The 27,500-nt window shown below is 43.5% G+C and overlaps 1 protein-coding gene across 1 annotated transcript in view; it reads right to left on the bottom strand.

Annotated features, from left to right (window-relative positions):
- khdrbs3 (KH domain containing, RNA binding, signal transduction associated 3) overlaps positions 1-27,500 on the bottom strand; it is a gene marked incomplete at both ends in the record, with an annotated part of 94,812 nt that overhangs the window by 36,647 nt on the left and 30,665 nt on the right. The window contains 2 exons of the mRNA XM_080836741.1: positions 427-543; positions 10,180-10,298. Coding sequence (XP_080692867.1) covers positions 427-543; positions 10,180-10,298 — 236 coding nt within the window. The remainder of the gene's footprint in view (positions 1-426; positions 544-10,179; positions 10,299-27,500) is intronic.

Raw genomic sequence — 27,500 nt, 5'->3', positions numbered from 1 at the left:
CCTCTGACAAAGCCCCACTGAGGAGACAATCACGTCGCTAACCGCCCTGCCGCCCGCACGCCTGCGTCCATCACTGAAGAGGGTGGGGGTGGGGTGAGGAGGAGGGGCACATGCTGCTGTCTGACAAGCACAACGGGCAAACTGAGTGCCCCAGAGAACGAGAAGGGGGTGATATAGAGACAGTCAGAGAAATATATAGAGAGAGGGAGAGGGGAAAAGATCTAGTGGGAGCCATATGAGGATATGGGTATCGTGAGCGTATGGATATAGAGTATGTGAGGGAGATGTACAGAGCCATCACACCAGAGTGTTGAAGAGTTTGCTGGGCCTGAGTGAAAGAGAGAGACAGAAAAAGTGAGAAAGAAGGAAGAAGGGAGGACAATGAAGACATCAGAGAAATGGGCAGACAGCAAGACTGGGTGTTACCTTCTCTTTGTCTCTCATAGATCCTTTCCCGAGAATGGACATCTTTGTGAGCGTGTCTTCCTGTAGCCTTTTTAACGAGTTCCCACGTGGGCCTAAGAGTTTGCCAACAAAGTTGAACTGCAATGAGAAGAGGAAGAGGAAGAGGAAAAAGAAGAGGAAAGTGTTAGTTTCAGTGATTGACTGCCACAATGGAGGTGCAGAGATGAGGGAAATCAAATCATCTCGTTTCAGTCAAACCCGCCACATAATGAGAACTCCCAGCATGTGTTCCTCAGATGAAATAGACCATTAGCAACAACCTATCTCCTTACCTCTTTTAATGAGAGAAACATTGTCTACACGTATTTGTTTAATCAAGTGTCTGCAGCAGCATATTTCTCTGTACTTGCACGTCACTGTCATGTTTCCCTGGAGACAAACGACAAAAACTCATGAACCAACAAGGCAATGTATTCTACTAATAGAAATCCATGTATTTTTTGACGTGTGCTATCCGCTTATTGTGCCATGAATCATCATCTGCTCCTCTTGACCAAGACTTTGTCAAACAAAGCGTTGGTAGCCGACAGACGAGAAAAAAATAGGGAAAACCAGGCTCGCTCTGAGGACGGCAAAGGCTTTGCTGAAGTTCCACTCGAGCTTTCGTGAGAGAAATAAATCAAGCTAGCGCTACTGGAGTCAGTAAGTCAGAGGCGAAGAGAGGAAGACGGAGGGAGAAGAACAGATGAGAGAGAATCTTGGAAGAAGGCATGAAGAGATAAATAAGAAACAAGAGAAAAAGGGCGCCAGAGAGCATGGGGAAGAATTTTAGGGAGAAAAAAAAGAAAGAAGAAAGGGAAAAAAAGAACAAAAATGGAGAAAAGAAGGACCGACACAGGGATAGAAGAAAATAAAGGGGGTGGTGGGACGTCACACTTATCTGTTCACTACTACCTCTTAAAGGTGAGTTATGCTGCTGTCTCAAACTGCACTCCAGGCCATTAATTAACCACGGCAGAGAGGGAGAGAAAGAGGGAGAGAGAGAGAGAAGCAGAGAGAGAGAAAGAGAGGATGGGAGAAAAAAGGCAAACAAAAAAATAAAAAGATGCCACTGATATTGTCCTACATCTCACCTATGCTTTTTGTTGTTGCCCCTGTCCAGGGAAGCACATACCCATGTCCATGCCACCGCTAGGACACAAACTACAAGTGAATAGTACACTCTTAGTCTCCCTCTGTCTGACTGAGCCGATGAGAGAACTCTGAGGACGAGAGGAAATATATAGGACTGATATCCTAATAGTAGATAATGTAGCTAGCATTTTTACTTAGTCCTCATATGTTCTGTTTTTCAAGACTTGTGTGACACACATGCTTAGAGCACTGCCACACGTCCACTATACACTAAATGAATAGGGGTGATTTATGCTTATATGCTGTTTGTTGTGCACATGAATGGCACATTCCTCACCAGATGGGCAATATAAATATCCTGGTGAAGGCGTGATACAAAAACTAAAATAAGGGAGAGAAGATGTTTTTCGTATTTCTTTGCCTGAGTACAGAAAAGCTTTTTTCCATTCCAAAGGCAGCACACCTGTTGTTGATCTACCGGTGTAAATAAACAGCTGGTATGATATTGACCTAACTTATGCATGCTCTCCATATGGCCTGTTAGAAGTGGGTGTCTGCAACCCTTTGCATGTGCCAATCTGAAGCATCTTCTTCACCATTTTTTATTTATTTATTTAATAACACACAAGTCTAACTGGAGTATGTTATAAATACTACTGCATGATATCCTCTGGACATTGACATCATATAAAGATGTGGGCCTGTACTCTACTGTCTTGTATTCGTGGTCTTCAACATTAATGTCTGGCTTGCATTCGTTTTCTAATAATCCTTCTTTGAGCTAAAGTAAATTATACCCACGACCTGAGATTTAAGAATGCCCCTTGTAACCCCTCATAACTAGTTACACATTACACTTTCATAAAAGACTACCTGAGGCAGAAGCTTGTTAAAGCCTGTTAATAAAATCACTGTTAAATCGCATAACTTTGGACAGAGAATCTCTGACCGCCCTAAGGTCCTGTATGAGATTTTTTTTCTTTTTCAAGGAACTTTGTTCAGAATTCTCAGTTCTCAGTTCTTGTGTTTCACGTCAAGAATACAGTTTCACCCAGAGCACTGAGGGAGTGTAGGCCTACATTTCTGGAGAACACTGCCTTAAAAAAATATATTTCTGACCTTGGAGTTTCTAGCTAACAGTTGAGCTAGCAAGCTAAGACCTATCTTTTTTGTGTGCTGTTAACATGGTAACCATGGCCCCTTCTTTCTTGTCACAGCCCAATAGTAAGGGCTGAAAAACCCTGAGTGGGTGTTCTGTAATTACTGAGTTGCTAGCCGGTCCTCCCCCACCAAACAGAAGTCATGCTGGGTCTCAACTGGAGACTTAATCTTATGGTTTCATTCCCACTGGGATTTATATACCATAATGTTAGCCTTCTGTGGCACTTCCAGAGGGCTGCCCACAGTTAAGATCACTGAGGAAAGAGAAAGAGAGAGAGAGCGAAGGGCGAGGGAGGGAAAAAGTAATGGACTCATCAAAGAAGCAGCAAGAAGTGGCTGAAATGTGCTCTCCCATTGGGTCTACGAGCTACATGGAAAGGATTTAGCTGTGTCCTGTAGGGAGAGATAGAATATTCCTATTGTTTAATAACCAACCTTAGAAACATCCCGACATCTGTTAGGCATAACCCAGAGAGAGCTATTGCTATTCATGATCATTTAAAGGTATATTTCGTACTTGGTAAACTGTCCTCAAAAGCAGATTGTTTCCTGAGGTTTCTAGAACATTCAATGCATGCCCGTACTCTAAATAAATAAATAGCTAAATAAATAGCACTGCTATTTTATTTATTTCATCCTCAGCTCCCTGATTTCAAAGAAGGGCTGAGCGAGATACGTTTAAACACGAGTATGATATTCGGTTTTGTTCAGCACTGTCTTTTTTCTTCTCCTTTCAACATAAATCAGTTTTCGACTGCTGGAGAAAGCAACATGATGTAAGTGGAAAAAACCTACAAGACCTACACAGAATGACACACCTTCTGAATGTAACAGTGGACACTGTCCGTGTACGTCTGCATGTAGAACAGGACGACTCAAAACACACAGGAGCTCCAAATATTGGGATGACATTTCTCTCAACGTCGATGTTTATTTATTTAATTGATTAAAAGCATGGTTATTTACAGACAGACTGAGAGCCCATGGCCTCCTCGAGGCTTATGCCTAAGTGGAACTTAATGCCTCTAAATGACTGAGAGCTCTGTAATCTTTGCCCTCGATCAACCTGCTAGCACTGGTCTGCTGCCTCTAATGCAAGGCTCTCAGACCATGATCCTATGTGTGTTGGGCATGTTTAACACAGCGTTAAACAGTGTGTGTGTGTGTGTGTGTGTGTGTGTGTGTGTTTGTGTGTGTGTGTGTGTGTGTGTGTGTGTGTGTGTGTGTGTGTGTGTGTGTGTGTGTGTGTGTGTGTGGTGTGTGTGTGTTTGTGTGTGTCACACTCTGCTAATGTATATGTGAGTGGTTGTAATAATCATATACGGCATTGGATACATGCAACTTCAGTTCAACAGAAGGAAATACCCAAACCAGCTTTTATGTACATAATATGGGGAAATAGTGGGTACAGGGTGGGGGAGAAAAACGTGGGTTTGAAAATGATGTGTGTCCTTGTAGTTATGAGAGACAGAGAGAGAGATAGAGATAGAGAGAGAGAGTTAGAGAGAGAGAATGTGATTTAGAAATAGAAGAGAGAAGGAGAGAGTGCAGCAGAAGAAGAAGAAGAAGGAAAAAAGAAGAGGAAGTTGGAGCAGGCAATGTGAATGATTAAAAAGTCTGGAAACATGGACAGGGGGAGAGAGGGAAGAATGAAAGATTAATCACACCTAACCAAAGGGGGTGAGGAGAGGGGCGCACATCTAACATCTTTTCATCATTTCCTGCATGCATTAAAGTGTCTCCACGGCAATGGCCTGGCTTCAGGGGGGGAGCGGGTGGGCCGCGATCCTGCTGAGGTCAGCAGAGCGTTGTCCCCGGCAACGGGATGAAAAGCATTCTGAAGCGGGGTGTGAGGGAGCCAGAGCTCTTGTTTGGAGGTTAAGGACCACAGCTCCCCACAGAATGCATAGGTGTGTGTGTGTGTGTGTGTGAGTGTGGGTGTGTGGGTGTGTGTGTGTGTCTGAGGCATAAATAAGGTTGGAGTTAGGGTGACTGTGTGTGTGTGTGTGTTTTATGTGAGTTAATGTAGCTGTGTGTGTGTGTGTGTGTGTGTGTGTGTGTGTGTGTGTGTGTGTGTGTGTGTGTGTGTGTGTGTGTGTGTGTGTGTGTGTGTGTGTGTGTGTGTGTGTGTGTGTGTGTGTGTGTGTGTGTGTGTGTGTGTGTGTGTACTTTGAGAAGGAGCTCTGTATCAGGGTGGCTTATTCCTCTCAGGTTCTGTCTGAATTGGAAAGGGAGATGTCGCCCGGGGAAAGCTCTCGAAACAAAACCCCAACCCTTTGACACAGAGACACTCTGGAAAATTAAGTCCCCGCTTCTTCGCTAACTTTTCCTTTGTCTTGGCTTGACATAATCTGCTTCTAAGGTGTCTCTTTGGTGTTTCGTAAAAGTATGCAAAGCCCACAAGAGCAAAGTTGAAAGCTTTAAAAGCATTCTGAGTCTCATCCATATTCAAAATGAAAATTCCTCCCTTTTTTGTACTCCATAAATGTCCTCTCTTCTTCGAATCTCTTTCCCTCTCTCTGGTTTTCCATCACACCAATCAATGACTCAAAAGTCTCTCAGTCAACAGAGCGATTTGCAAGTTCTCTCTTCCCTAAATGTCCTTCCTGTTTGTGCTGCTCGATTGCGGCGCCTTTTGTCTGGAGGTGGGCTTTAGAGGCATCCTCCATTTCCCTGACAAATCAGAGCACGCTCGTCCTTCATGAGTAGAGCACTTAAGCTACACGCAGCTTAAGCGGAGGGGAGTTGAGGGGGCTCGAGAAGCACAACGAGAGATAAACCTAAAATATCAGACCACAACAGGGTCCTAAGCTCTGGCGCTCCTTCAAGGAGTGTTTTGTCATGAAGCCTACCTATAAGCCACTCATCTCTATTTAGAAAGGATGAAGACTAATGACTGGTGCCTGGAGAATGGTGGGGGGTGGATTATTGTGATACGTAATTCAAGTTAAACGGTTAAGTGGATTGATAGTTTTACAAAAGTCTTGATTAGATCATACGAAGATAGAGAATATGAGTCATTTACCTACAAATTATTATTTTGTTGAATTCAGTGTTAATAATCCTAACATGATTACTCTACTGACATAATGACGCTGAGGCCACTGAGCTTTACAAACACTGTCTTAATGATTTATAGATAGTCTCTATACAGTATGAATGATAGATTTATGTTGGCAAGCTGTACTAGTGGTTCAGATACTTTGTACCTTGATTTTTGTTCCGCCCTAATCTTAAAAGATTGCTGCCATTATGAAAATGTTGGTGCATTATTCATGATCAGGGAGTGTGAAAGTGATTGTTGTGCATGTCTGACATTTTCAGGTAGCATCCCTGAAAAGCGCCACTGAATTATTGAGGACTATCTGCCAGCAACTTTCCAGATGAGCCCACCTCCCCCCTCCAGATGAGCCCACCTCTACCCTCTTTACCTGGCACGGGGACCGTTTGACGGGCGAGGGGGTCTCGCACTTACACTCCTCCATTTTGGATCAAAAGCTTTGATCAGTGCTTCACTGTCAGCCAATAACACTTTCATCAAGTGCCTATGGCAAGGTGGCACACGAAGAGATACAGAGAGAAAGAGAGAGAGAGAGTGAGTGTGTTCAGGATCATTATGAAGTACTCATCCAAACACATTGATATGAAGGGCACTTGAATAATCTGATGTGTTGTCTTTGTAATATAGTGTCTGAAAGTTTGCAGCCAAATTGTGTTTCTGAAAAGTAAAACAGGAGTTGTTTGTGGGGCGTTTCTTGTTTTCTTATTGATGGAATGACAATGGCTTCAGCTGCACTTTCTTTGGAGGTTGAATAATAGCTTCAGGAACAGCCTGGCATTGTCATCACATTTAGGACCCACCCAATGGCCAATACAAAACTCGTTTCTCTCTCTCTCTTTCTCCCTCTCTCACTTGTCACAAACCTGCTCCCTGCCAACCTTGACTGATTCTTATTAATGATCCCCCACACTTTCGCAAGATTAATTGAGCCGTCTCAGGCACAGGTGCCCAGAAGGGGCCATCGTGTGCCCCCTCCGATGTCACACAAGTCAAAGAGGCGTGTCTGGGGGTGGTGTGTGTGTGTGTGTGTGGGGGGGATGTGGGGGGTGCAGGGGGTGGTGTTAGTGGTGGGGTAGGAGGGGTTAGGTACTTGTGGGAGAAGCCATTGCGGTCGCAGCCATCACTCCAGCCACTGCTACCTGTCAGACACAACAAATTGAATTTGTCTTCTTTCGGTGGTTCACTGAGACCTCTAAACAGCGTATTAGCGGCTCTACTTATCAAAGCTGTCACAGCGAATCTGCTTAAGCGGGGATGGGGTTGGGGGGATGGGTTCTGGGGGGATGGGGTCGGGTGGGGTGGGGTGGGGTGGGGTGGCGCTGTGATGGGGGAGAGAGCTGACAGGGCATGCAAGTGATGTTACCGCTGCCAAACTGCACGGCTGCTGTCTGGCCCACTTTACCTGAATTGGATGTGATGTTTGGAGTAGTAATGAAGCAGATTCTCCCAAAAAGAAACATCATAGAGGAAAATTCGACTGCTCTAGGGTAGGTGTTCCTCCTTTTCATCTGAACACCTTTTTTTTTTACCCCTTTCCGTCCCTATTCTTTATGCAAGCAGAAACATGACCAGTGCATTCAGCCACCGCTTAATAAATGTTGTGTTCACACTGGCAATGGTGTCTGAGATCCCCCGAAAAGATAGCAGGTGCTAATGTGCCGATAACGTTGTCATCTAATTTGTCATGAAAGTGGTACTACTAGTGCCACTGGTATCACCTTCCGAGCCAAAGTGCCAATTTTGAAATGCCAAGGCTTCCTGGAGTCACATTAGATTGAGGAGCTTAGATGCAATGTCAAGAGCTAGTTGTCACTGTCAAGAGAGAGAGAGAAAGAGAGCGAGATGAGAGCTAGAGCGAGAGCTCTCAGTCAGTCTATTATCCCGCGCTTCAGACATGTCGATATTGACTTTGCAATCAAGGGCTGAGATTTTCCCTTCCTCTACCTCTCCCTTCCTTGTCAGGAAAAGTAGCAATGTCAAACTGCCTGCACAGAGTGCATACTTTTTTTTTCATGCGATGCTAGCATCCCTTAACATCCCGCCCAAATAACCGACCGGCGTTTGAAGAGCTCGGGGCCGTCTGGAGGCCGCAGGTTACGAGGAAACGTGCACGACAGAGTGTGTGAGTGTAAGCTGAAGATGATGGTGCTGATGTCACACAAGGACACAGAGAGAGTGAGCGCTCAGTGTATGTCTCTAGCCTCTGGGTCACCCTCCCAGAGGGAACCCCACGGTGCCACTCCGTTCTCATGTCATCCCTCAGCACTTCCCGCCTCCATGGTGTACTTCCCTCCTGAACACGCACATTAGCACTTCACCATGGGCCTGTCTCCCCCCGGCCTAACAAGGTCATTCTCCTAGCCCCAACCTCTCTCTATCTCTCCAACTCTCCTCTCTTTCCTGGTGTGTGTAAGAGCCTATTTGTTATTGCGTGTGTGTGTGTTTGAGTGTCTGTGCCTGGGTGAAGGTTTGTGTAATGTTCTCCACTAGAGCAGAGATCACATAATCACTGCCAAGCTATCAAGTAATGCAAACTCTCTCTCTCCCTCTCTTCCCCTCTAAATGATAAAATAACACCACAGAATAAACCACGGGAACATCAACGCTTCAAACTAGATTACGTACAATTGCGACGATTACGTGTTTTTATCCAATCACGTTTCATTCTTTGTAAAATTTCAACCTGAACTCCGCTCTCTGAAACCTTCGCCACGTCTGCAGCAGTGGAAATTTCATGTTGATTGCCAGAGCCACAGTGGTTAGCTTAGCTAGGACATAGGCCTTATCTATTGGAAACATCAGCGGCTCTCTGGGTTGGTTTGACATAACATGACGGTAAATGCCAGCAGGGTAAACATGCTTATTCACTCCACTTCTTTTCACTGTTTACCCAAACAACATATTGCTGATTGACAAATAAATTATGAATAGAATGAATCTCGTCTTGTAGTGCCAACGCTTTGATAATAATCTTGTGTAGTTGTAGGCTATAACATATATGAAATATGGTTTTACAACAACCTAGCTGGAAACAGCAAACATCAGTTCTTAGAAAGTGTGCATGGAAAAGCATTTCTTTTTTTTAACCCCGGCTAAACTTTAGTTTTTTTCTTTAGTTTTACGTCTTTGGTTCTTCAGTTTCACTTCTACGATTCCTAAGCAGGACAGTTTAACAGTTTCTGATTGCATCAAATTAGAATAACGTAGGCCTAGTTTCAAGCATGACCGTGCAGCAAAGTTGCAATTGCAGCCTACACTACGGCATAGAGGTAGGAGTAGCACCCCCTACATTCAAATGCCCACCCCAGGATGACATCGGATACGTCAAAACTACGTTCATAATATGGATTGTTGTTGAAACACGTACTAGCAAGTTTCAAATTTGTCTGGTAAACTAAATTCTTTCCAGACACCAGACTTTCTAGCAAGAAAAAAAATCGGGCAGAAACCCTGATACATAGCCGACAGCACCCAACAGTTTCTTGTTTTTTTTCAGTCCCTGCACTCCTTCTCTCCTTGGCCTTTGATAGAGCCTTACACTCCACCTGAAGCCAAGGCTTTTATCATATGGCTGTTGTTGATTATTCTTTCCCTCCGTAGCCCAAATACCCGACACCAGTGAGGGAAGAGGGGAGAAAAAAAGCTGATAAACAAACAAACTAATCCATTAAGACATTGTCTGCAAGTCACCTTCCAAATAAATGAACCTTGGCAAATGAAGGCCGCCTTTCTAAGGGAGTCCACGGGGGAGTGCTACAGAGAAGAATATATGCAGATCCACTCCAAGCAACACATGGCCCCCACAATGTGTGTGTGTGTGTGTGTGTGTGCGTGTGTGTGTGTGTGTGTGTGTGTGTCACCCGCTAAGGTTAGTGCAACCTCTATACTAATGAAGGGAAAGGGTGTGTGTGTTTGGTGTGTGTGTCTATTCATATAAATACCACTCTTGAATTAACTTGTAGGTGTGTGAGTGCGTGTGTGTGTGCCCTCTCCCACAGCTCAACCACTGAAAATGTGTGTGTCTGAGTAGCCAAGTAGAGAGAAAAAGAGAAAGAAAGATAGAGAGAAAGAGAGAGAGAGCATGTGTATGTGTTCAGTGCGCTGTTCTATGTGATATGAGATCTATACTTTGTGCATACGGGTGAACAGACTGTCAAGGATAGATTTTGCTTTGAAGTGATTAAGCATCAGACGGGCACGGGGACACAGGTGCTCTGGACATGGGATTGAGTCCAGTTGGATGGTGGGGATTAAATTAAAAGAGAGAGAGAGATGAAAGGACAGGCTGAGGATGGCATAGCAAGTGTCATAGAGTAACTTGTTCAATCCAAAAACAATCAAAAGGTGGAACACAGAAGGTATAGCAGTTGTTAACACCAATGGAGTAGACGGACTGCCAGGCTGTGATAAAAACCTACTTTTGGGAATTGTTTGACGGGTATCAAAATTTTCTGTCCAAGCTTCATGTTCTTGTTTACGACAACATCGATAAACTTCTCGTCTTCATTGTCGTCATCTTTTTTAGCTTTGTCGATTTCTGTAAAACAGGAGAAAGAGAGAAGAGAGAGAGAGAGAGAGAGAGAGAGAGAGAGAGAGAGAGAGAGAGAGAGAGAGATCATGTTAATCACACAAAAGTGAAAGACAAATTCAAATGCCCCCCCAGAAAGGTGATCATGAGGACAAAAATATGTCTGTCACTCCATAAGCGACTGATTAGCAGGAATAATGGCCTTGAAGTTTGCTTGTTGACACCAGCGCCTGCATCTTCCCATTGCTCACTCGACTGTGAAATAGCCTCTCTTGGTCATGCAATAATTTAATAGGCCATGCTGATAATTATCAGAGTCCTTTATATTCACCCATTGGGTGAGAAATACTGGCAGTGTGTCAGACACCACACCATTGGTTATTAGATTCCAATTAAATTCGCCAGACACAGGTATTATACTTGTTAGCTTTGGGGCCTGACCAGAAATATTGAGCACCCCACACACACAGCCTTTTCTGCAGGACTAAGAGGGCTGACCCTGAATGAGTGTGATTATTTGTCATGCATCTATTTGAGCAGGCGATAATAATAATAATAATAATAATAATAAACAAATGGTATGCAATGAATCGGAAAACCGATGCATTTGAAACGTATACACATGTCGACTGTGGTGTCGATCGATATTCATTTAATTCAAAAGCATGTCTGAGGTTAGTCCTTACAAATAGCAGATCTTTATCCTCTGCTGAGTCTTGCATCAGTAAGTATGGAGGTATATGTGTTTTATAAACGTGACAGCGTATAGGTTTGGGCAAGCTGGCAAAAAAAACCTCAGTCTATTCAATCTACGGCAGTAAGTTTGGGAGGTGATCTCCATTCTAAACAGCAGAGTAAACATTTCAACATGAAAGAGATTTTTCCATTTGCTTAAGCAAGTCGGCTAATCATCAACGTCAACCGTAAATTGCTGTAACATTTAGCCACTGAAAATAAGGACATGTCTTTTCGTGAAGCAGAGGCCACACAGAAGCACGCCTGTAGCTGTAAGCACTCTGACACAAGCACTTTGTCACCTGGAAAAATAAGGCTGTTTCCTGTGCCAGAACTGGGAAGCCTACTTCCCGCTACGTGAACTCCAGTATTAGCGAGTCTGTTACAGAGGCAATTAAAGTATGTGCAAAGCAGTGTGTAGGGACCTCAAGGAAGAAGACGAAGAAAAAAAAAATGAAAGCTCTGGGTGGCCAGATAACATCAGACTGTGGGATTCTATAAAAGATTTCCTTTGATATTTTGCGTTAGCTAGTGAAAGAGAGGGATGTCTAATCCGGACTATCTGTAGCGGTCTGACACGTCCCAGAGGGACAGAAACTCCTCGCTCTTTCTGGGAAAAGCCGAGATTAATATTTATGCAAAGCCACACACCCATTCCAGTGAGGTTTTTTTTTTCTTTCTCTTCTCAGACCCGCTTCACTGGACTGCATAGCGGTTAAGTTCACTCCATTGACTGTTTCTGTCGGGGTTAGACTATCATCACATAAGTGCCACTGAGGAACAATGACATGAGCAGAAAAAAAACATAGAACATCACAGGAGTCAGGAGTAATTTTTATAGCAAATAAGAACCCCCAAAAAGAGAGCTATTACATCAAATCTATCCAGGAAACGTGGATGAGATGAGTGCTGCTCCCTATTCAAACCGCCTACGTCTCAGACTCTGTGTGGAATACAGCTTGACCCTTCTGCAAGTCTGGATCATGTTTGATGAGGTTATGTCTTCTCCCCAAGTTGCCATATGTGCCGATCCCTGCTCTATAGTCATGCACATTAGAGAAGCGTTAGAGGCTGTGGGGAGAAATGTGTGTGTCCAGATGACGACACCACTCAGCAGGGTGCATTTGTGTGTGTGTGTGTGTGTGTGTGTGTGTGTATGTGTTTGTGTGTGAGTGTGTGTGTGTGTGTGTGTGTGTATGTGTGTGTGTGTGTGTGTGTGTGTGTGTGTGTGTGTGTGTGTGTGTGTGTGTGTGTGTGTGTAAGCGAGTGCATTTGGCGGAGTCACCATTCGAAACCAAATCGCTCGGAGGAAGGAGAAAGCCTGGCGGTTCAGGTCCTGGCGTTCAAAATTCATAAGCCGTGCAGATTTCAAGGATTAAGGCCCTGGTAAGACATCCAGATCTGGAGCCGTGGGCTAGGGAGGGGAAGAGGATCATTAACTCCTCTCATTTTACTCCCCCCTCTCTCTCTCTCTCCCTTCCTCTCCTTCGCTCTCTCTCACGCTATCTTGTTCTGTCTTAAGAGTCCACAGAGTGTGGGGCCTGTCCAACAGGCCACTGGAGAATTTTAAGAATGCAAAATGAAAATGCAAGGCCTTTCTTTTTGTATGTGTGCTGTTTTGCCTCTTTCCTCCTAAAAAAGATTTTAAAAATATGTGCATATATGAGGGTACTTTTCGTTGTTCTCATGGCATATGTAAATATCATCTTAATATACATGACACCGTCCAAATTGATATCCATAACGATTAAATTCTCAAGCAGCATGGACACTAATTAAGTAAGACTGAGATGAACAGCCAGGTCACTATTGATGTCGTTATTTTATAATGAGCCTCCATGTCTGACTGTGCAGACAATAGGCTTTCAGAACCCTTAATGCACAACAAACACTCTCCATTCACTCTCCATTTGTTGCCTCAAACAAAGCAGTGATTTCTACCAAGAGGCTAACCAGAGGTATCGTAATGCTAATGAGAAAAATGCTAATGTGGGAGATTTCCTTCATGCCCTTCCTTTTTGTTTACAAGACAGAAAATAATGGAAAAAAAATTGTTGAAAGAAAAATGTGAGCCACCCTGAGGCATTTGGGGAGCTCTGGAGTGTCAGAGGGGGCAAGATGTTTAGGAGGCAGACATTCATTGGGGCAAAAATTGGGCAGCAGTGGACACACATGATAAGCTTCTTGACAAATGGACAATTTCATTTGAAGGACAAAAAAAGTGTTTTCAAGTGTGTTTTGTGTGTGTGTGTGTGTGTGTGTGTGTGTGTGTGTGTATGTGTGTGTGTGTGTGTGTGTGTGTGTGTGTGTGTGTGTCTGTTTACTTCTTCTACCCTCCAGTTTATTTGAGATTACTTTGCCTTCTGCAGCAACAGCGAGTAAAAAGAAAGATGTCTCTGTTTATTTAAAAATAAAAAAACAGGTTATCAAGGCGAGAAATTGCATACCTTTGTCAGGGTAAATTATGTCAGAGTGGAGAGAAATTTACACATCAGAGGAGTGGAGATACAAATTGCATGCTCTGTTCCCTGAGCTAAGCATTATAAAAACATTACTGTGGTGCCTTGGCTCTGCGTCTTCGAGCATGCGGATAAAGAAAAATACGCCGCGTTCACATGTAGTGAGCCGCTGTTTTAATGAAATTGACTCCAGCACCCGAGTGCTTTGGAGTTTAACCAAGCAGAAAAGATAATGCCCCGGCCTTCTTTCATGGTGGGTTTCCCTCTCTATCTGTCAAGCTACGGTTAAGAACCTACAGGGCCAGCACAGAACACAGCCCTTCTCCCTGGCACTAAAACCTGCTGTTGTAGCAGGTTTAAAGGGCAGACTCAGGGTCCTGCAGGCCTTAGGGAGTGCTTTGCACGATACATCTCAACATCTATCAATCTATGGCGATTGTTCCCATTCCATTTTATGACTTTAGATTCTAAGACAGAAAGCGTATTTGATGGCCGCAAAGACCAATTATTGCTCTTTAAAATGAACAGAGAAAATGAATTCAGCCTTGTCTAGACTGGCAGGCATTCCTATTAGCACCTTTCATTAAAAAAAGAGCCTGCAAGACAGAGTGCTAATGATTTTTAAATTCTGTAGTTGTTGACGTTATCATAGAAAATCATCAAAACGCTGTTGACTTTTAACACAGTCAATTTAAAACCTCTGACTAATCCTCCTCCTACTTCCTAAAAAAAGGATTCATTCCCCCCCACCAACCACTGGAAAGTGTTTTTCTGTTGTAGATCAGTGGTAGATCAATACTCGAGGCTACCTGCCGTCACCTTGCAATGTCCAAGACTTGGTCTTTGACTTCTATGCTTCTATGCTTTTCTCTTTTCTTTTTTTCTCCTTCTGCCATGAAAGTGTCCACAGATCCCCATGACAACAGACATGCAGACAGTTCTGAGGTGAGACTCCTCAGGTGTATTGAGAACTGTAGAAAGGGCTGTGCAACACCAAACAAAATGTGAAGACACACGTCTCTCTCTCCCTGTATCCATCAGTTCAGTCTTTCATACTTTCCTCACTCGTGCTACAGATGATAATGATAAAGTTGAAGAGGAGCACTCCTCGCAGTCCTAATGCTCACAGACTTGGTTACTGCTTGGTCTCCTGGGGAGCATGTCTTAGATGTACATCACATTACATTTATTTATTTAGCTAATGCATTTTATAGTACAGGAATGATATACATTTTTCATTAGCATTAGTGCTCACTAGGAATTCAACCCTAGACACTGATGCTGCTCACACATTGCCGTTCCGGTTGATCTGCAGGAGCACTACATGGGCACCACTGGATTCCAGCTGCCAGTCAAAGTTCTCCTTCCTTCTCTGTCTGTTAAATTTCCCTCCGCTGCATTTCACCGAGGCTATTTTTCTCGAAGCGACTAAAGGTCACAGGGGTCGAGGCAGTCGGCGTTGCAAAATCTTTACGAGTCATTGCACAGGCGTGTCCCTAATAGAAACGCACTTTGCTTTGCTGTAATGCATTCTCTTCTTTTTTTTTCGCCACTGGAGAAGTAATGAATTGCATATCCGTTAAAAGAGCCAGGTCTGTGACAGCCCCAGTTGGAGGTCCCTCCGTTCCATTTTCCCGTTCAGACAGATGTTGATCTGCAGCCTCTGTTAAATCAATTTCATGCGACGCTTGAGCATCAATATGCATTTACATATCAATTCCCACGGATATCTTCCTCCTCTATTCTTCCTCTTTCATTCTCTGTCTCTTTTACTGAATGGTTTTTCTGTTTGACGCCAATGTTGGTAATTTGGACAAATGTGGTCCGCAAGGGTGTTGCTGTGTGGGTTACCTCACTGCTTTGTCCCTTATCACTCTCTCTTTGAAGATGGCATAGACTTGTACAATGGGTGACGAATTCAGAGCAATTCAGAAGACAAAGGTGTGCCTTTTTAGCGCAGTGCATGGATAGCGTGTTCCTACTTTGGTGTTGGTGAAGGGAAGCGAGAATCACAGAGCTGGTGGGTTTGACTGTCAACACATTCAAGCAGCAAAAAATTCCACCCACCCACACATCAACACTCACAGACTCACAACTATATATGTACGCACACACACACACACAAACACACACACACACACACACACACACTGGCCAGAAATCTCAATTTCACTCTGGCTCCTCCGCTGCCTTGACAAGGTCAGGCGGCCGACAGGAATTCGTCTCGCCCCCTAATCTGGAGATTACATTCTCCTTGCTCTGGCCTTTCTCCCCCTCCCTCACCTCCATCTCTCCCTGCCTCCCTCCCTCCCTCCATCCCTCCCTTCCCGTTCCCTCTCTCTCTCTTTTCTTGTAGCCTGGCGGTCCATGCCAGCTCAGCTCTCCGCTGTGGGGTAACGAGCCAGATCCAGCCCGTGCCAGGGGCGGATTACGGAGCGGGAGATAACACTCGGGATTAAGGAGCCACGCTCTCTGAGCGCAGACTCTTTTTTTTCCCCTCTTTTGGAATCGTTTGGCCCTTTGAGCGACACAATACGCCCGCCTGACTCTAGCCTGAGTCATACACAGCATAGCATGACACACACACACACACACATGTACACACACACACACACACACACACACACACCCACACACACTTCACCATTCACACTCATTTGTAAACACTCATTTGTAAACAACCTCACAGTCAAACACATGTGCGATTCTTACTACCTTTAGCATCAGATCAGTGAGTTTGTGAACGTTTGCGCTGTAGGTTTACAGGATGAGTCATCCGAGGTCCTCCTTGGTTGGTGGGTGCTTAGTTCAGTGACCTTCAGTCATACCAGGTCACAACAAATAAAATAAGGGAGTTCTACTTGCTTCAACAGTCTATATAAATCGTCCATTTCAAGGAGATATGTGAAATTATTTCTTATTATCCTGATTGACAAACTGATTAACCAAATAAAAAAAAAACTATCCTTAAAAAAAAAAAAAAAAATACAAAACTACCTAAAGATGTCCTAAGTTCACAAAACAGTTTGGATAGAAGTTTGATTGTGCTTTGTGTTTCTAATTTCATTCCATTATTTTTGTCAGTTGACTGACATTTAAGGTACCAAAGACTTATTCACAATTAGAATAGCTCATTTGTGCAGTTTGCTAACTGTAATTAATTGCATATTAAGATTTCCATGTTTCAATGTTCTAAGTCGGAGACAGAGACCATGAGAGAGGGAGGGAGGGAGGGAGTAATAGAGGAATCCTAAATTGAAAAAGTTGGAAGGATTTTTTTTTTACTTATTATTATCTCATCTCAAAAACAAATAGAAAGGCTCAGATGTAACGCACCTCTCTGCACAGTTCACTGGCATCCTCCATCACCGACAACTGTGCATTACTGAAATAATTGGGTATAAGCCTGAGCCTGAACCAATACACCACCTACATACTGTTTGAAATGAATGAAGTGCCAATGAATAATCTCATTTTTGAGACAGCCTCACAGCGTCTGTTTGCTTTAAAGGTTGAGGTAAAAATAATGTTGGAATGGAGAGAACATATTTCCTCTTCCAGTGATTCTATGGTATCTCTTGGCCACCCACCAGTGTTGCCATAAAACATGGCCTCCCCCCTTTTTTATATTTTCATGGGTCTGTAGGACGGGTTGCCTGGTAACTGCACAATTATACAGTCTGACTATTTTCAAAGTGACTGCAGTGTTTTTTCTTCCTTAAAGGAAATTAAATAGCAATCGACTGGTCCGTTAACGACAGACTGTCATGAGAAACCAGAGTTTCCGCGTTAACCTCTTGTTTGATTAAGCTGCAAGACTCGCTGTCTCCACTGTCTGTGAGGTCAACCTCATCCTAATTGCTGCAGCCATAATGGTACACGTGCCCCTGTCTGGGTGCACCAGCTGCTCTGTCGCTGTGTCGCTTGTCATTTAGGAGCTGCAGACACTTGTCTCAGGACTGGTGCCATGAGTTCCTGTGATTTACACTTCAGCACGGGTAACTAGAACGATGATGAACGCCATATTATTAAAACCCGCCGCAGATTCCAAGAGGCCCTGAAAGCTTATAGCAACTGTCAAAAATGACACAAATCAAACAGCGAAGGTAATAACAATCTCTCTCCATCTCTCTCTCTCTCTCTCTCTCAGATACATGCTGAGCCAGTCCAGAGGCACAGTACAAACACTTTGACAGACAAAAAGATGTGAAATAAATTGTCTTGTTTCTTCACCACTTGTTATAGGCATCAATAATTGACTTATGGGAAATGAATAGAGTTTTATTTTTCTGTAATTCTGGAAATAATGAAAACCTGGCCATCACATGAGGTGGAGAAGTACAAATGCATGTTTTTAGAAATATACACAATACTGTATTTATTTATTGTCTGGTATTCAATTATATTTCCATTCCTAACTTATATACTTAACTATAACTTAACTATATATACTTCATACTTTATAAACTGACTCAATACAAATATGAAAGAACCATTATGAAAATTAAGACACATTCTCGAGAAACAATATTTTTAAAAACTAGTCCCTGTGGTTGCCATGTTGTTTGTGCTTCAGTTGCACACATTATGCAATCGGTTTGTTTACCCCAAAAACATTTGACACACATCCACATGAAATGTCTCTCTAACATCTGGGGATGCACCGACGCCAATTTAGCACAAGTCTGCAGATGCAGTCTTACACCCAGAGCCACGTGCCCTCAGTGTTATCCTCACCAAAAAACCTTGCAACATTCTATGTTGGCATACTGATACTGCACAAAAAAAAAACAGCTATATGGGTTAATCGGATTCTGCATGCATAATTCAGTGTAGTCTGTTAATAAAAGATTCTGTCTTTTGCCTCAAAACAATGCATTACAAGCGACGAACCGACGGCAGTTACCGACAGCAGGAGTCTGTTACTTTCCCTCGTAACATCGATATTAATATAAATATGGACCTCCAGTGGATCAAAGGCCAGTGTGTGTTTCGAGCGAACAAGACAAATCAGAATGGCGAGGATGTGCCAGGGCAAGCTCGGCTCGGAGACTGAGACTGGGATGGGCAGTGTGGGAGGAGAGGAGCTGGGGGTGCCTACCCTTATCTCTGCTGGTTTGCACACTTGATGTCTCCATCGACTCCCCCAGCATTCCTCCCTCCTGTCCCCCCCCACCACCTCACCCTCTTGGGCTGCATCCCCCCCACCCCCCACCTCTACTCTCACTCCGGTTCCTCTGCACTTTGAAGGTGGCTGATTAAAGATGCAGCTGAGGAGGCGCGAGCAGAGCCAGATGTGAGCAGATACACACACACACACACACACACACACACACATGTGCAATCCCATCTGACGGCACCAGCATCCAGCTCTTGTCACATTACATCTTAAATAAATTGCTGCCTTTGTGTGGCCGACTTTCACATTAGAGCCTGCCATGTCTCCGCTCCATCATTCCAGCAACCACAGACGTTCCGCTGTGGAGTTCTTCAGCACCAGAAGAAAAGATCTCGGGCCAAGCGTCCAATATAAACAATGACAAAAAAAACTGAAAAAAAGGGAAAACGGGTTGAATTGAATGAAATTGAATGAAATAAAGGATGCCAGAGTGCTCTGAAATTAACCTGCAGGGGTGAATTTTGGAAGGGAAACATCGAGCGGTAATTATTCAAAAAACATTTCAAAGCATTAATCAATGGCCTGGGCAGCACCTGAAAGCTCTTGAATGTGCAGATTTCATGAGCACGCACTTGGCTATGGAAGTGGATGAGTCGGGGTGGCTGAGCTCGTCATATATAATTAACCAGAGACGCTGTTTATCAGCCCTTGCCATCTCCTAGCCTAATGAAGTTTCCCATAAAATTGTCATTAGTCTGAGGATAAAAGGGGGATTTGGCGATGAAAATGAAAACAGTGCGGGGGTAATGTGTGCTATTATCGAGAATTCATCTCAGGTTACATTATAAAAATGCACTGAATCATCACAACCAATAATGGCTGACATGTCGTAATTTTTCTCTCATTTCAACTCCTTGTCCTTTGTCAATTAAAATATGTAAGGTGGGTATGAAAGGGGGGAGTCACTGCCATCATAAAGGTCCACCTAGGAATCCTTTATCGCACACCTCCATCAAAAGGAAAACAATACAGTCCTTTCTGAGACACAAAAGTCATGCCTCTACACATCTGCTCTCTGCTCACGATTAAACAAAGACATATTCCTGAATTTTGCGCAAGAACCTGGTCTCTCGCCTGGAGAATTATAATGCGACAGCAGTCAATGTATCATATCAACATACACGCTGGGATACACTTTAGGAACAATCAGACTGTAATTCGCCCCCTGTATGGCAGAGCATAGATCAGCAAAGAGTAGTCTCAAGCCTCTAAATAATGTACATGTTCAGCACTTTCAAATCACATCAAGAACTATAGCCATCGCTGTACCACTACTAATTCTTAAAAAAAAAACTGAAACTGAATTTCTCTTTTTTTTGTAATGTCTGAAGGCATGCTTTATTTTCATCAAACTGAGTCAGGGAGCTCAGATACCGGATCCTGAGGTGAGTAGGAACACACCCTTCTCTGCCCATTTTCGCCCTGCTCCTTTGCAAGGAGGTGAGGAGCACAGGAGCAGACACCAGAGAACACCGGCCTACATTATTCATCCCCTCTCCAGCACAGAGGCATCGGCAATGACTGGAGGAGACACACGGCCATGCTGCTTTAGCACTAGCAAAAAAGAGATGAGGAGAGGAGGGGGGTTGGGGAGGGGGGTACGATCGCGTGAGAACCCGCTCCACAAATCTCCAACTCCTCTCCCCCCACCCGACCCTAACCAGTCCGTCTGCTGAGGTGAGAAGAGGTAGTCCTGCTTCGTGCCAGAGAGCCACTTTGCCGTCACAAGGTCACACAAGCATTCTATACACTCCAATGGAACTCTAAGAGACTCAAGTGACCTGTGAAAACTTGCCGGTATTTTTAGAGCTCTAATTTGTCCATTAAGGGTTTTCTGAACACACCGAGGCAGAGCCCAAGATAGCAGAGTGATGGAATTTAAAGTAAAGGAAAAAGCATTCGCACTTATTCATTGCTCATCAATGCATTTGGCTTTGGCTGTGCATTTGTTTGCCTCTGCCTTAAAAAAACCTCTCTGTTGTTGCAAGACGTCCCTGAAAACTGTCTCACTGGCTAACTGAGTTATAGTTGGAGTAGTTGTTTCAGGTAACCTGTCAGTGGAATCCCTAGCGTTGTTTGTCTTTAAATAGCCCAGACAAAGTTTATTCATCTGACAACCCCTGAAAACTTGGAAGAGGCACAGAGATGAATACACAGGTCACATAAGAGTTAGCTCAAATGGGATCTTCAAAGCCATAAAGTATAATGCTAGATCAACGTTGTTATGGCTTCATTTGTCAATGCCCATTAAGTTTTATCCCCTCTCCTCTGAACAATGAATACATTATTCAAGACCTTCTAATAGACTAAGACAGTCCAGAGGCATGTCCTTTTGAAGGCCACCAAGCACGTTCTTGCTTTTCTTTTCTCTTTTTTTTCCCTTTTAGAGCCAGTCACTCTGGCAATGAGATCTATTGAATTACACCGAGAGCTTTTCATGGTACTAAGCATCAAACAGTCCAAGAAAGAGGGAAATCAATAGCCTAATTGAAATGGAGCACTTTGTGTTCCCAGGTGATGATACACTAATATATGCCTAGAGACACTGCCACTGGAGCTGTGCGCTGAAGAGGGGTGGAGGCGACCAGAGACGTTTGCTCGGGACTATCCGATATGGAGAGTCTCTCTTCCGCCAAGAGATGTGCCAAGAGTCCATCACTTTTTTACAGCATGGATCTCAAGCAAATCGCGAGCGCAGCTGCCAGAAGGTCACGCTTGTCCCCGGCTACACACTCAATCAATCAGATTCATTTCAGTTAGAATCAAGGTCACTCTTCAACAGCACTCATGTAATATCCCTTCTTAGCAATGCCGTATTTCAGGGAGTCCGTCGCCGACACCACTTGAGCTGAGTGTGGGTGACCTTCAAGGATTTGTGTTGTAAAATTGTCTCTCTCTCCCTCTCTCTCTCTGTTGCTCTATTTTTTCTTTTTCGCCTCTTCCCAGCCTTCTTTTTTCTTCTTCTCGAAAACAGATGTCGGCGAGACCCCATGCTAGGTTAATCTCTTTGGTGTCAATGCCAAACAGAAGGCCGTACCTGAACCCCTAAATGGAAAATGACACGTTTGTGAGAGAAGTGTCGAAACAATAAGTGTCGCACATGTCAAGAGTCCAGACTCTTGTACTGAGACAACGTTCCAGCAGGCGTTTTCTGATCTCCAGCCGGGTGCGGGCTGCAGAGCTCTCTATTAGGGAATGCTGGGACACTGTGGTTACATTGTAAACAACATTCTCGCCAGACAGTTACGGTCCCAACTATAGTGATTTACTGAGCACCAAGGCCAATGTGACCTCCAGACATTCAAAGAAAGCCCTCCACAGAGCCACTGAAATGTATGGGTGAGCAATCCTATACAGGTCCAACCATAGAGAGAGAGAGAGAGAGAGAGAGAGAGAGAGAGAGAGAGAGAGAGTGAGAGAGAAATGGCTTCAGCTTATCCCTGTTGTTGGTACCCCTTTATCTTTAAACAGCTCTGCTGTTAACTTGACCCTGAATAAATACAGAGGTTCTCCCTCTGCAAGGAATAATCCCTGGCCAGCATGACCGTCAGCTTTGTTATGATCATCTAGCATGTCATCTTATTGTCATCTAGTGCAAAATGTATTCTGTGACAAGGGACACAGACAATAACAGAGTAACTCTCTCTAGTGATTCCGGTGGCACCGGAAAAAAAAGCGTAGGCATCAAATCCACGGGCATCATTACGAGATACTCGTTTGAAGACACGGGCTGGCCGGTCTGTCATTACTGCGGAGCATCCAATGTTTCAAAGGACCATTATCAACGTTAAAGATCATCAAGATTACAGCAGCGCCACTAAGTGAGCAGCATAATAGGTATGCACTTGAGCCAACAACAAGCGGTGGCGTGACGATTCCTCGGGAGTGTGGTTCATTAATTCTCTAATACTCATCATATCTTTTCCTTTTTAATTCCAATCTCCATCATTAGGGTGCTTGTGGATATATTCAAATTCAAATTCCGTGCAGACAAACGCCACATTACATCAGGAGTGTGAGTGTTATCTGTCAGCATCTTCACAGCCTCTATCTCACAGACCAGTCAGGGCCAGCTGCGGAAACACATGGGATCTTGTGTAAAAGCTCGATCGGAAAAGCTTAGTCTTTGTGATTAACTAATTGCTTTTGACAAATAGCTGTTTCGCTTCCACAATGTAGTCTAATTAGCCTTAGGCAAAAGACGAAATGCCAAAAAAAAAATGTAATTTCATGACCACAACGTAATGTAAAAAGAGACTGCATTTTAGTTGGTTCAGGTGTTGAAAAATTCATCAACAAGAACATAGCTTGCAACCTCCCATATCTTATGTATTTCCCATGCATGTAGGCTAGTGGTTACTGCTGCTGTGTTTTATGCATCAGGTCCCTTCCCTGTCTCTGAGATATCCCATACAGTCAGTATATCTACACATACAGCCACGATCCCGTACATTTACATTTTCATTTAGTTATTTAGCAGATGCTTTTATCCAAAGCGACTTACAAGGATGTATACACATTTTTTTTTTTAACATTTACACTGATGGCATACTGCACATCAGAAGCAATAAGGGGTTCAGTGTCTTGCTCAAGGAAGCCTCGAGAGGGAATCGAACTAGCAACCTTCTGATTACTAAATTACTTCTCTTCCGCCTGTACCACTGTCGCCCCATACAGTCAGTACACCTACACATACAGCCACGATCCCATACAGTCAGAATATCTACACATACAGCCACGATCCCATACAGTCAGAATATCTACACATACAGCCACGGTCCCATACAGTCAGAATATCTACACATACAGCCACGGTCCCATACAGTCAGTACATCTACACATACAGCCACGATCCCATACAGTCAGAATATCTACACATACAGCCACGATCCCATACAGTCAGTACATCTACACATACAGCCACGATCCCATACAGTCAGAATATCTACACATACAGCCACGATCCCATACAGTCAGTACATCTACACATACAGCCACGATCCCATACAGTCAGAATATCTACACATACAGCCACGGTCCCATACAGTCAGAATATCTACACATACAGCCACGGTCCCATACAGTCAGTACAACTACACATACAGCCACGGTCCCATACAGTCAGTATACCTACACATGCAGCTGTTGGGAAGAGGAGTGAGAGGAGCCAAATAAAATCCAGGTTTCCATCAGAAAACCTTTATATCCATAGAACATAGGGCTGACCACTCTACAACAAGTGCCAGAATGTCTTCAAGCATTTCACAATTCGGCAAAGATGCAAGCAATGGATTTTCCGTTTCAGTACCTAACTCAGAAGTCGCAAATGTGTTCCATTAGATTAATTTAGATGATCAAATTGAATATGTATCACACGTTACACATGTTTGGACATTAAACACTCTAAATCAAACAGGCCTAAATACATTTCCCAAAATGAACATAAGATGGGCTACATTGATCTCGATACGACCTCATCTCCATATGACAAGACCTCAGAGAGAGTGACGAACAGAGTCAGAGAGTGACGCACATCTCAAGCAAGACCATGGACAGAGCCTCAGCTAAATCGTCTCTATATATTTATAATGCATTTTGAGCGTAAACAATGAAGTTCTTACCAAGGCTTCAAATGTGAAAGCAATGCCTCATGGGTGTTTGTGGTCTGAGGGAGCTGTAAAGTTAGTCCAAGGAGCATGTATGCCGAGGCCTGAAACAGGACCCACCAGACCAACGAAAAGGTCTTGATTAAACTCAGGTCAAAATATTTAAGATGTAGCCAGCCCCTTCCCCCCCCCCCCCCCCTCCTCTTTCTCCTTCTTCCAGGGGAACAGACCAAGATGGACCACTGCAGTTTTCAGAAGGAGATTCGAACCATCTCCAGACAAGCAATCAGCAGGGGAATAAGACAGGAAGAATATCAAATCGACATTCCCGTCTACATAACCTGTAAAATAAAACAGAAACTCTGAAAAATGGAGACAACCCAAGAGGTTGAATACATGGTTATCAGGGAATAATGTAACGTATGTACTGTGTATGATTTACACTGGTATTGGCAAAGTGTCATTAAATGAAATGATGTATAAGGTGATAGGCATATACTGTACCTCTTATGATTGTCATGTAGGCCTATGCATTCAGAAAATGTTCTTCCTCATGAGCACACCATGAAAAATAGCACACCATGCCCAAATATTAGTTTTACATTAGTAAATAGTAAGAAATTCATATGAAATTAGCCTATATATAATCTGGGTAAAGTTTTGGGGAATGTGTTTTACTCTCAGCCTAAATGGATTAATCCAGTTATTTTGAGCAGAGAGGACAGGCATTTCAGTCTTCATACTCAGCTTGTGATGGTTGTGTGGTGAAGTCTATGCCTGTGTGTGTGTGTGTGTGTGTGTGTGTGTGTGTGTGTGTGTGTGTGTGTGTGTGTGTGTGTGTGTCTGTGTGTGTGTGTGTATGTGTTGCCCCAGAGGATGCCAGCAGAAGACTCAGAGATCAGTAATCCAGCCACCTACATATGCATCTGGCTCTCCATGCCCCGCTTATACTGATGTGCATAAGTAATCATTTATTGACGGGCACTTTCCTTTTATGTGCATAAAAAAAATATTTGTGCTAAATCTTGTTCTTTCAAGTGGGTGGTGGCGCATTGGGTAGAAAAAACCATGCTGGCACCATTTTCCTAAATTTTCAATGTGAATGTACTAAAAATATACCAGTGCTAAATTGCAAGTGTAACTATTTGATTTATATCAAATGTATGATGGAAACTTTTAAATTACCCATAAGAGCTGATTTAATAGTTGAGCAGAATTTCTAATAAGGTTTACAGGTTTGCCCTTAATGAAGTGTCAAAAATGTAATTAAAATATGAGATTAAAATGATTTCTTAATGATCAAATATTAATACTGGGGACTGGAGTCATTTTTCTCCGCCATCATTTTCTGCCAAAGTCTGGTTGGTCGGGAGAATCATGTTGTGCTCCCTGTCTGAGGATATCTGACCTCTTTAGAGTTGATGGGTTCAGGACATTTCATTAGGATTTTAAAAACTCATCATATTAATTGCAACAGGCTCTTATGTGTTAAAGTCGAGTACTGTTTCACTGACATGCATTTTATAGTACTTCAAAAGGGAAATACAGGTACTCACACCGGTTAATGGTAACACCGGTTCATTTTTGTCAATAGCTGTGGTTATACGATAGAGTCTGCCGCCCAAACCATGTCAATCTGAGCCTACGAGCCCACTTATTAATAACTTAATGCAGGGCTTTCAAAAATAAATGACTGAGTCCCGTGAAAGCCGACACAAGCTGACACTTCCACACAGGCGCTGTACACTTAAAAAGGCCAACCTAATAAAATAAGAATGTGCTGGGTGAAACAGACGCTTGAGGTTTATGGAAACACACACGTGCACACATGCCCTCTCTCTCTCTCACACACACACACACACACACACCCACACACACACACACACACACACACACACACACACACACACACAAACACACAAACACACAAACACACACACACTATACCCTTCACTCACCTGCACCTCTTCAAATGACCAGTACTTGAATGGCAAACAATCTGTTAATCCTTAGCTTAGACCAATTTACACCCTTTACACTTGGAGGCATCATACACATTATTGACAGTGAGTCAGTTGATGATCGTTTGGAATTCAGTGTTGCTATGGCAGCATTTCAGGCCTCAGAAATAACATTAATGAAAGAGAAGGACAAACCCAAATGAACAAAGGGTGTTGGACATCATTTGGTCATTCAGGGCCCACTTCACTTCAGTGCACCATTCAAGGTCCAGCCAGAGCGTCTCCTCTTACGGTAAGCGATAGCCCTGGACACACAAGAACCCAATCCACTGGGTTTCCTGTTTCTGGAGCTGCTCAGTCAGATCAAAGCCATCTATTGCTTTTCTAGCCACTTTTCACTTTCTAATGATGAGGCAGCGGTAAATGTGTATGTGTGTTTGTGTGTGTGTGTGTTTGTGTGTGTGTGTGTGTGTGTATGGGAAGTGGTGGTAGACTCTAAATATAGGACTGTTTGTGTGCATATAGTGACCTAAAAGGGGGTGGGGTGGTAAGGGTCAATTAAACTCATAAGACAGGGCGCGTCGATATCCAGGAAACGGGGCTCACTGCTCCTCTGCTTCATTAAAACAACACACAATCTGTCCTCTGAGGGCCTATAGACCACAGACTGAGAGGACTAATAACATCCGAGAAGTAGCTCGTTAAAAAGTGGACATCAGTGTATTACAAATCCTCCTGGGCCAAAGACACTAGCTGCGGCAAGTGCTTTCTGATAATTAATAATGTATATATAAATGCAACACATGAACATAAAAGCAGATATAAAGATACAGAATGCAAGAGTTTGGCGAGTTTATACAAACTGTACATTTGCCTACATTTGTAAAAAAAAAAAAAAAAATGTGGCGAGCCTTCTGCATCCAAAAGCCACACAACACTGGTGTCACGATGCATATTCTGAAAAGTTGTTAGAATGTATAAGTGTCATATATTTGCCTAATTTGTAGAGCAATCTATTTCATGCTTTAAGGCTCTATGAGGCTTGAGTACAAGCTCAAAAAACCCATTGACTCCTTGGCACCACTCTCTAGAGTGCTTGCATTGCAATGCTGATTCACTGCATATCATTGCAGGAGCTGGGCACTGGTTCCCCCCGTGTCTCCAAGAGCCTCTGTGGTGCCTGCCAAACATCAGAGCAAGACGGCAGAATGAGAGGGCAAGGATGGATGGACAGAGAATGTGAGCGAAATAAGGAAGGGGAGGGGGGTGTT

The sequence above is a fragment of the Sprattus sprattus genome, assembly GCF_963457725.1.
Source record: "Sprattus sprattus genome assembly, chromosome: 4".
In the NCBI taxonomy this organism is placed as follows: Eukaryota; Metazoa; Chordata; class Actinopteri; order Clupeiformes; family Clupeidae; genus Sprattus; species Sprattus sprattus.
Note: the sequence above shows the minus strand (reverse complement) of the source record. Positions and strands in the feature narration are given on the sequence as shown.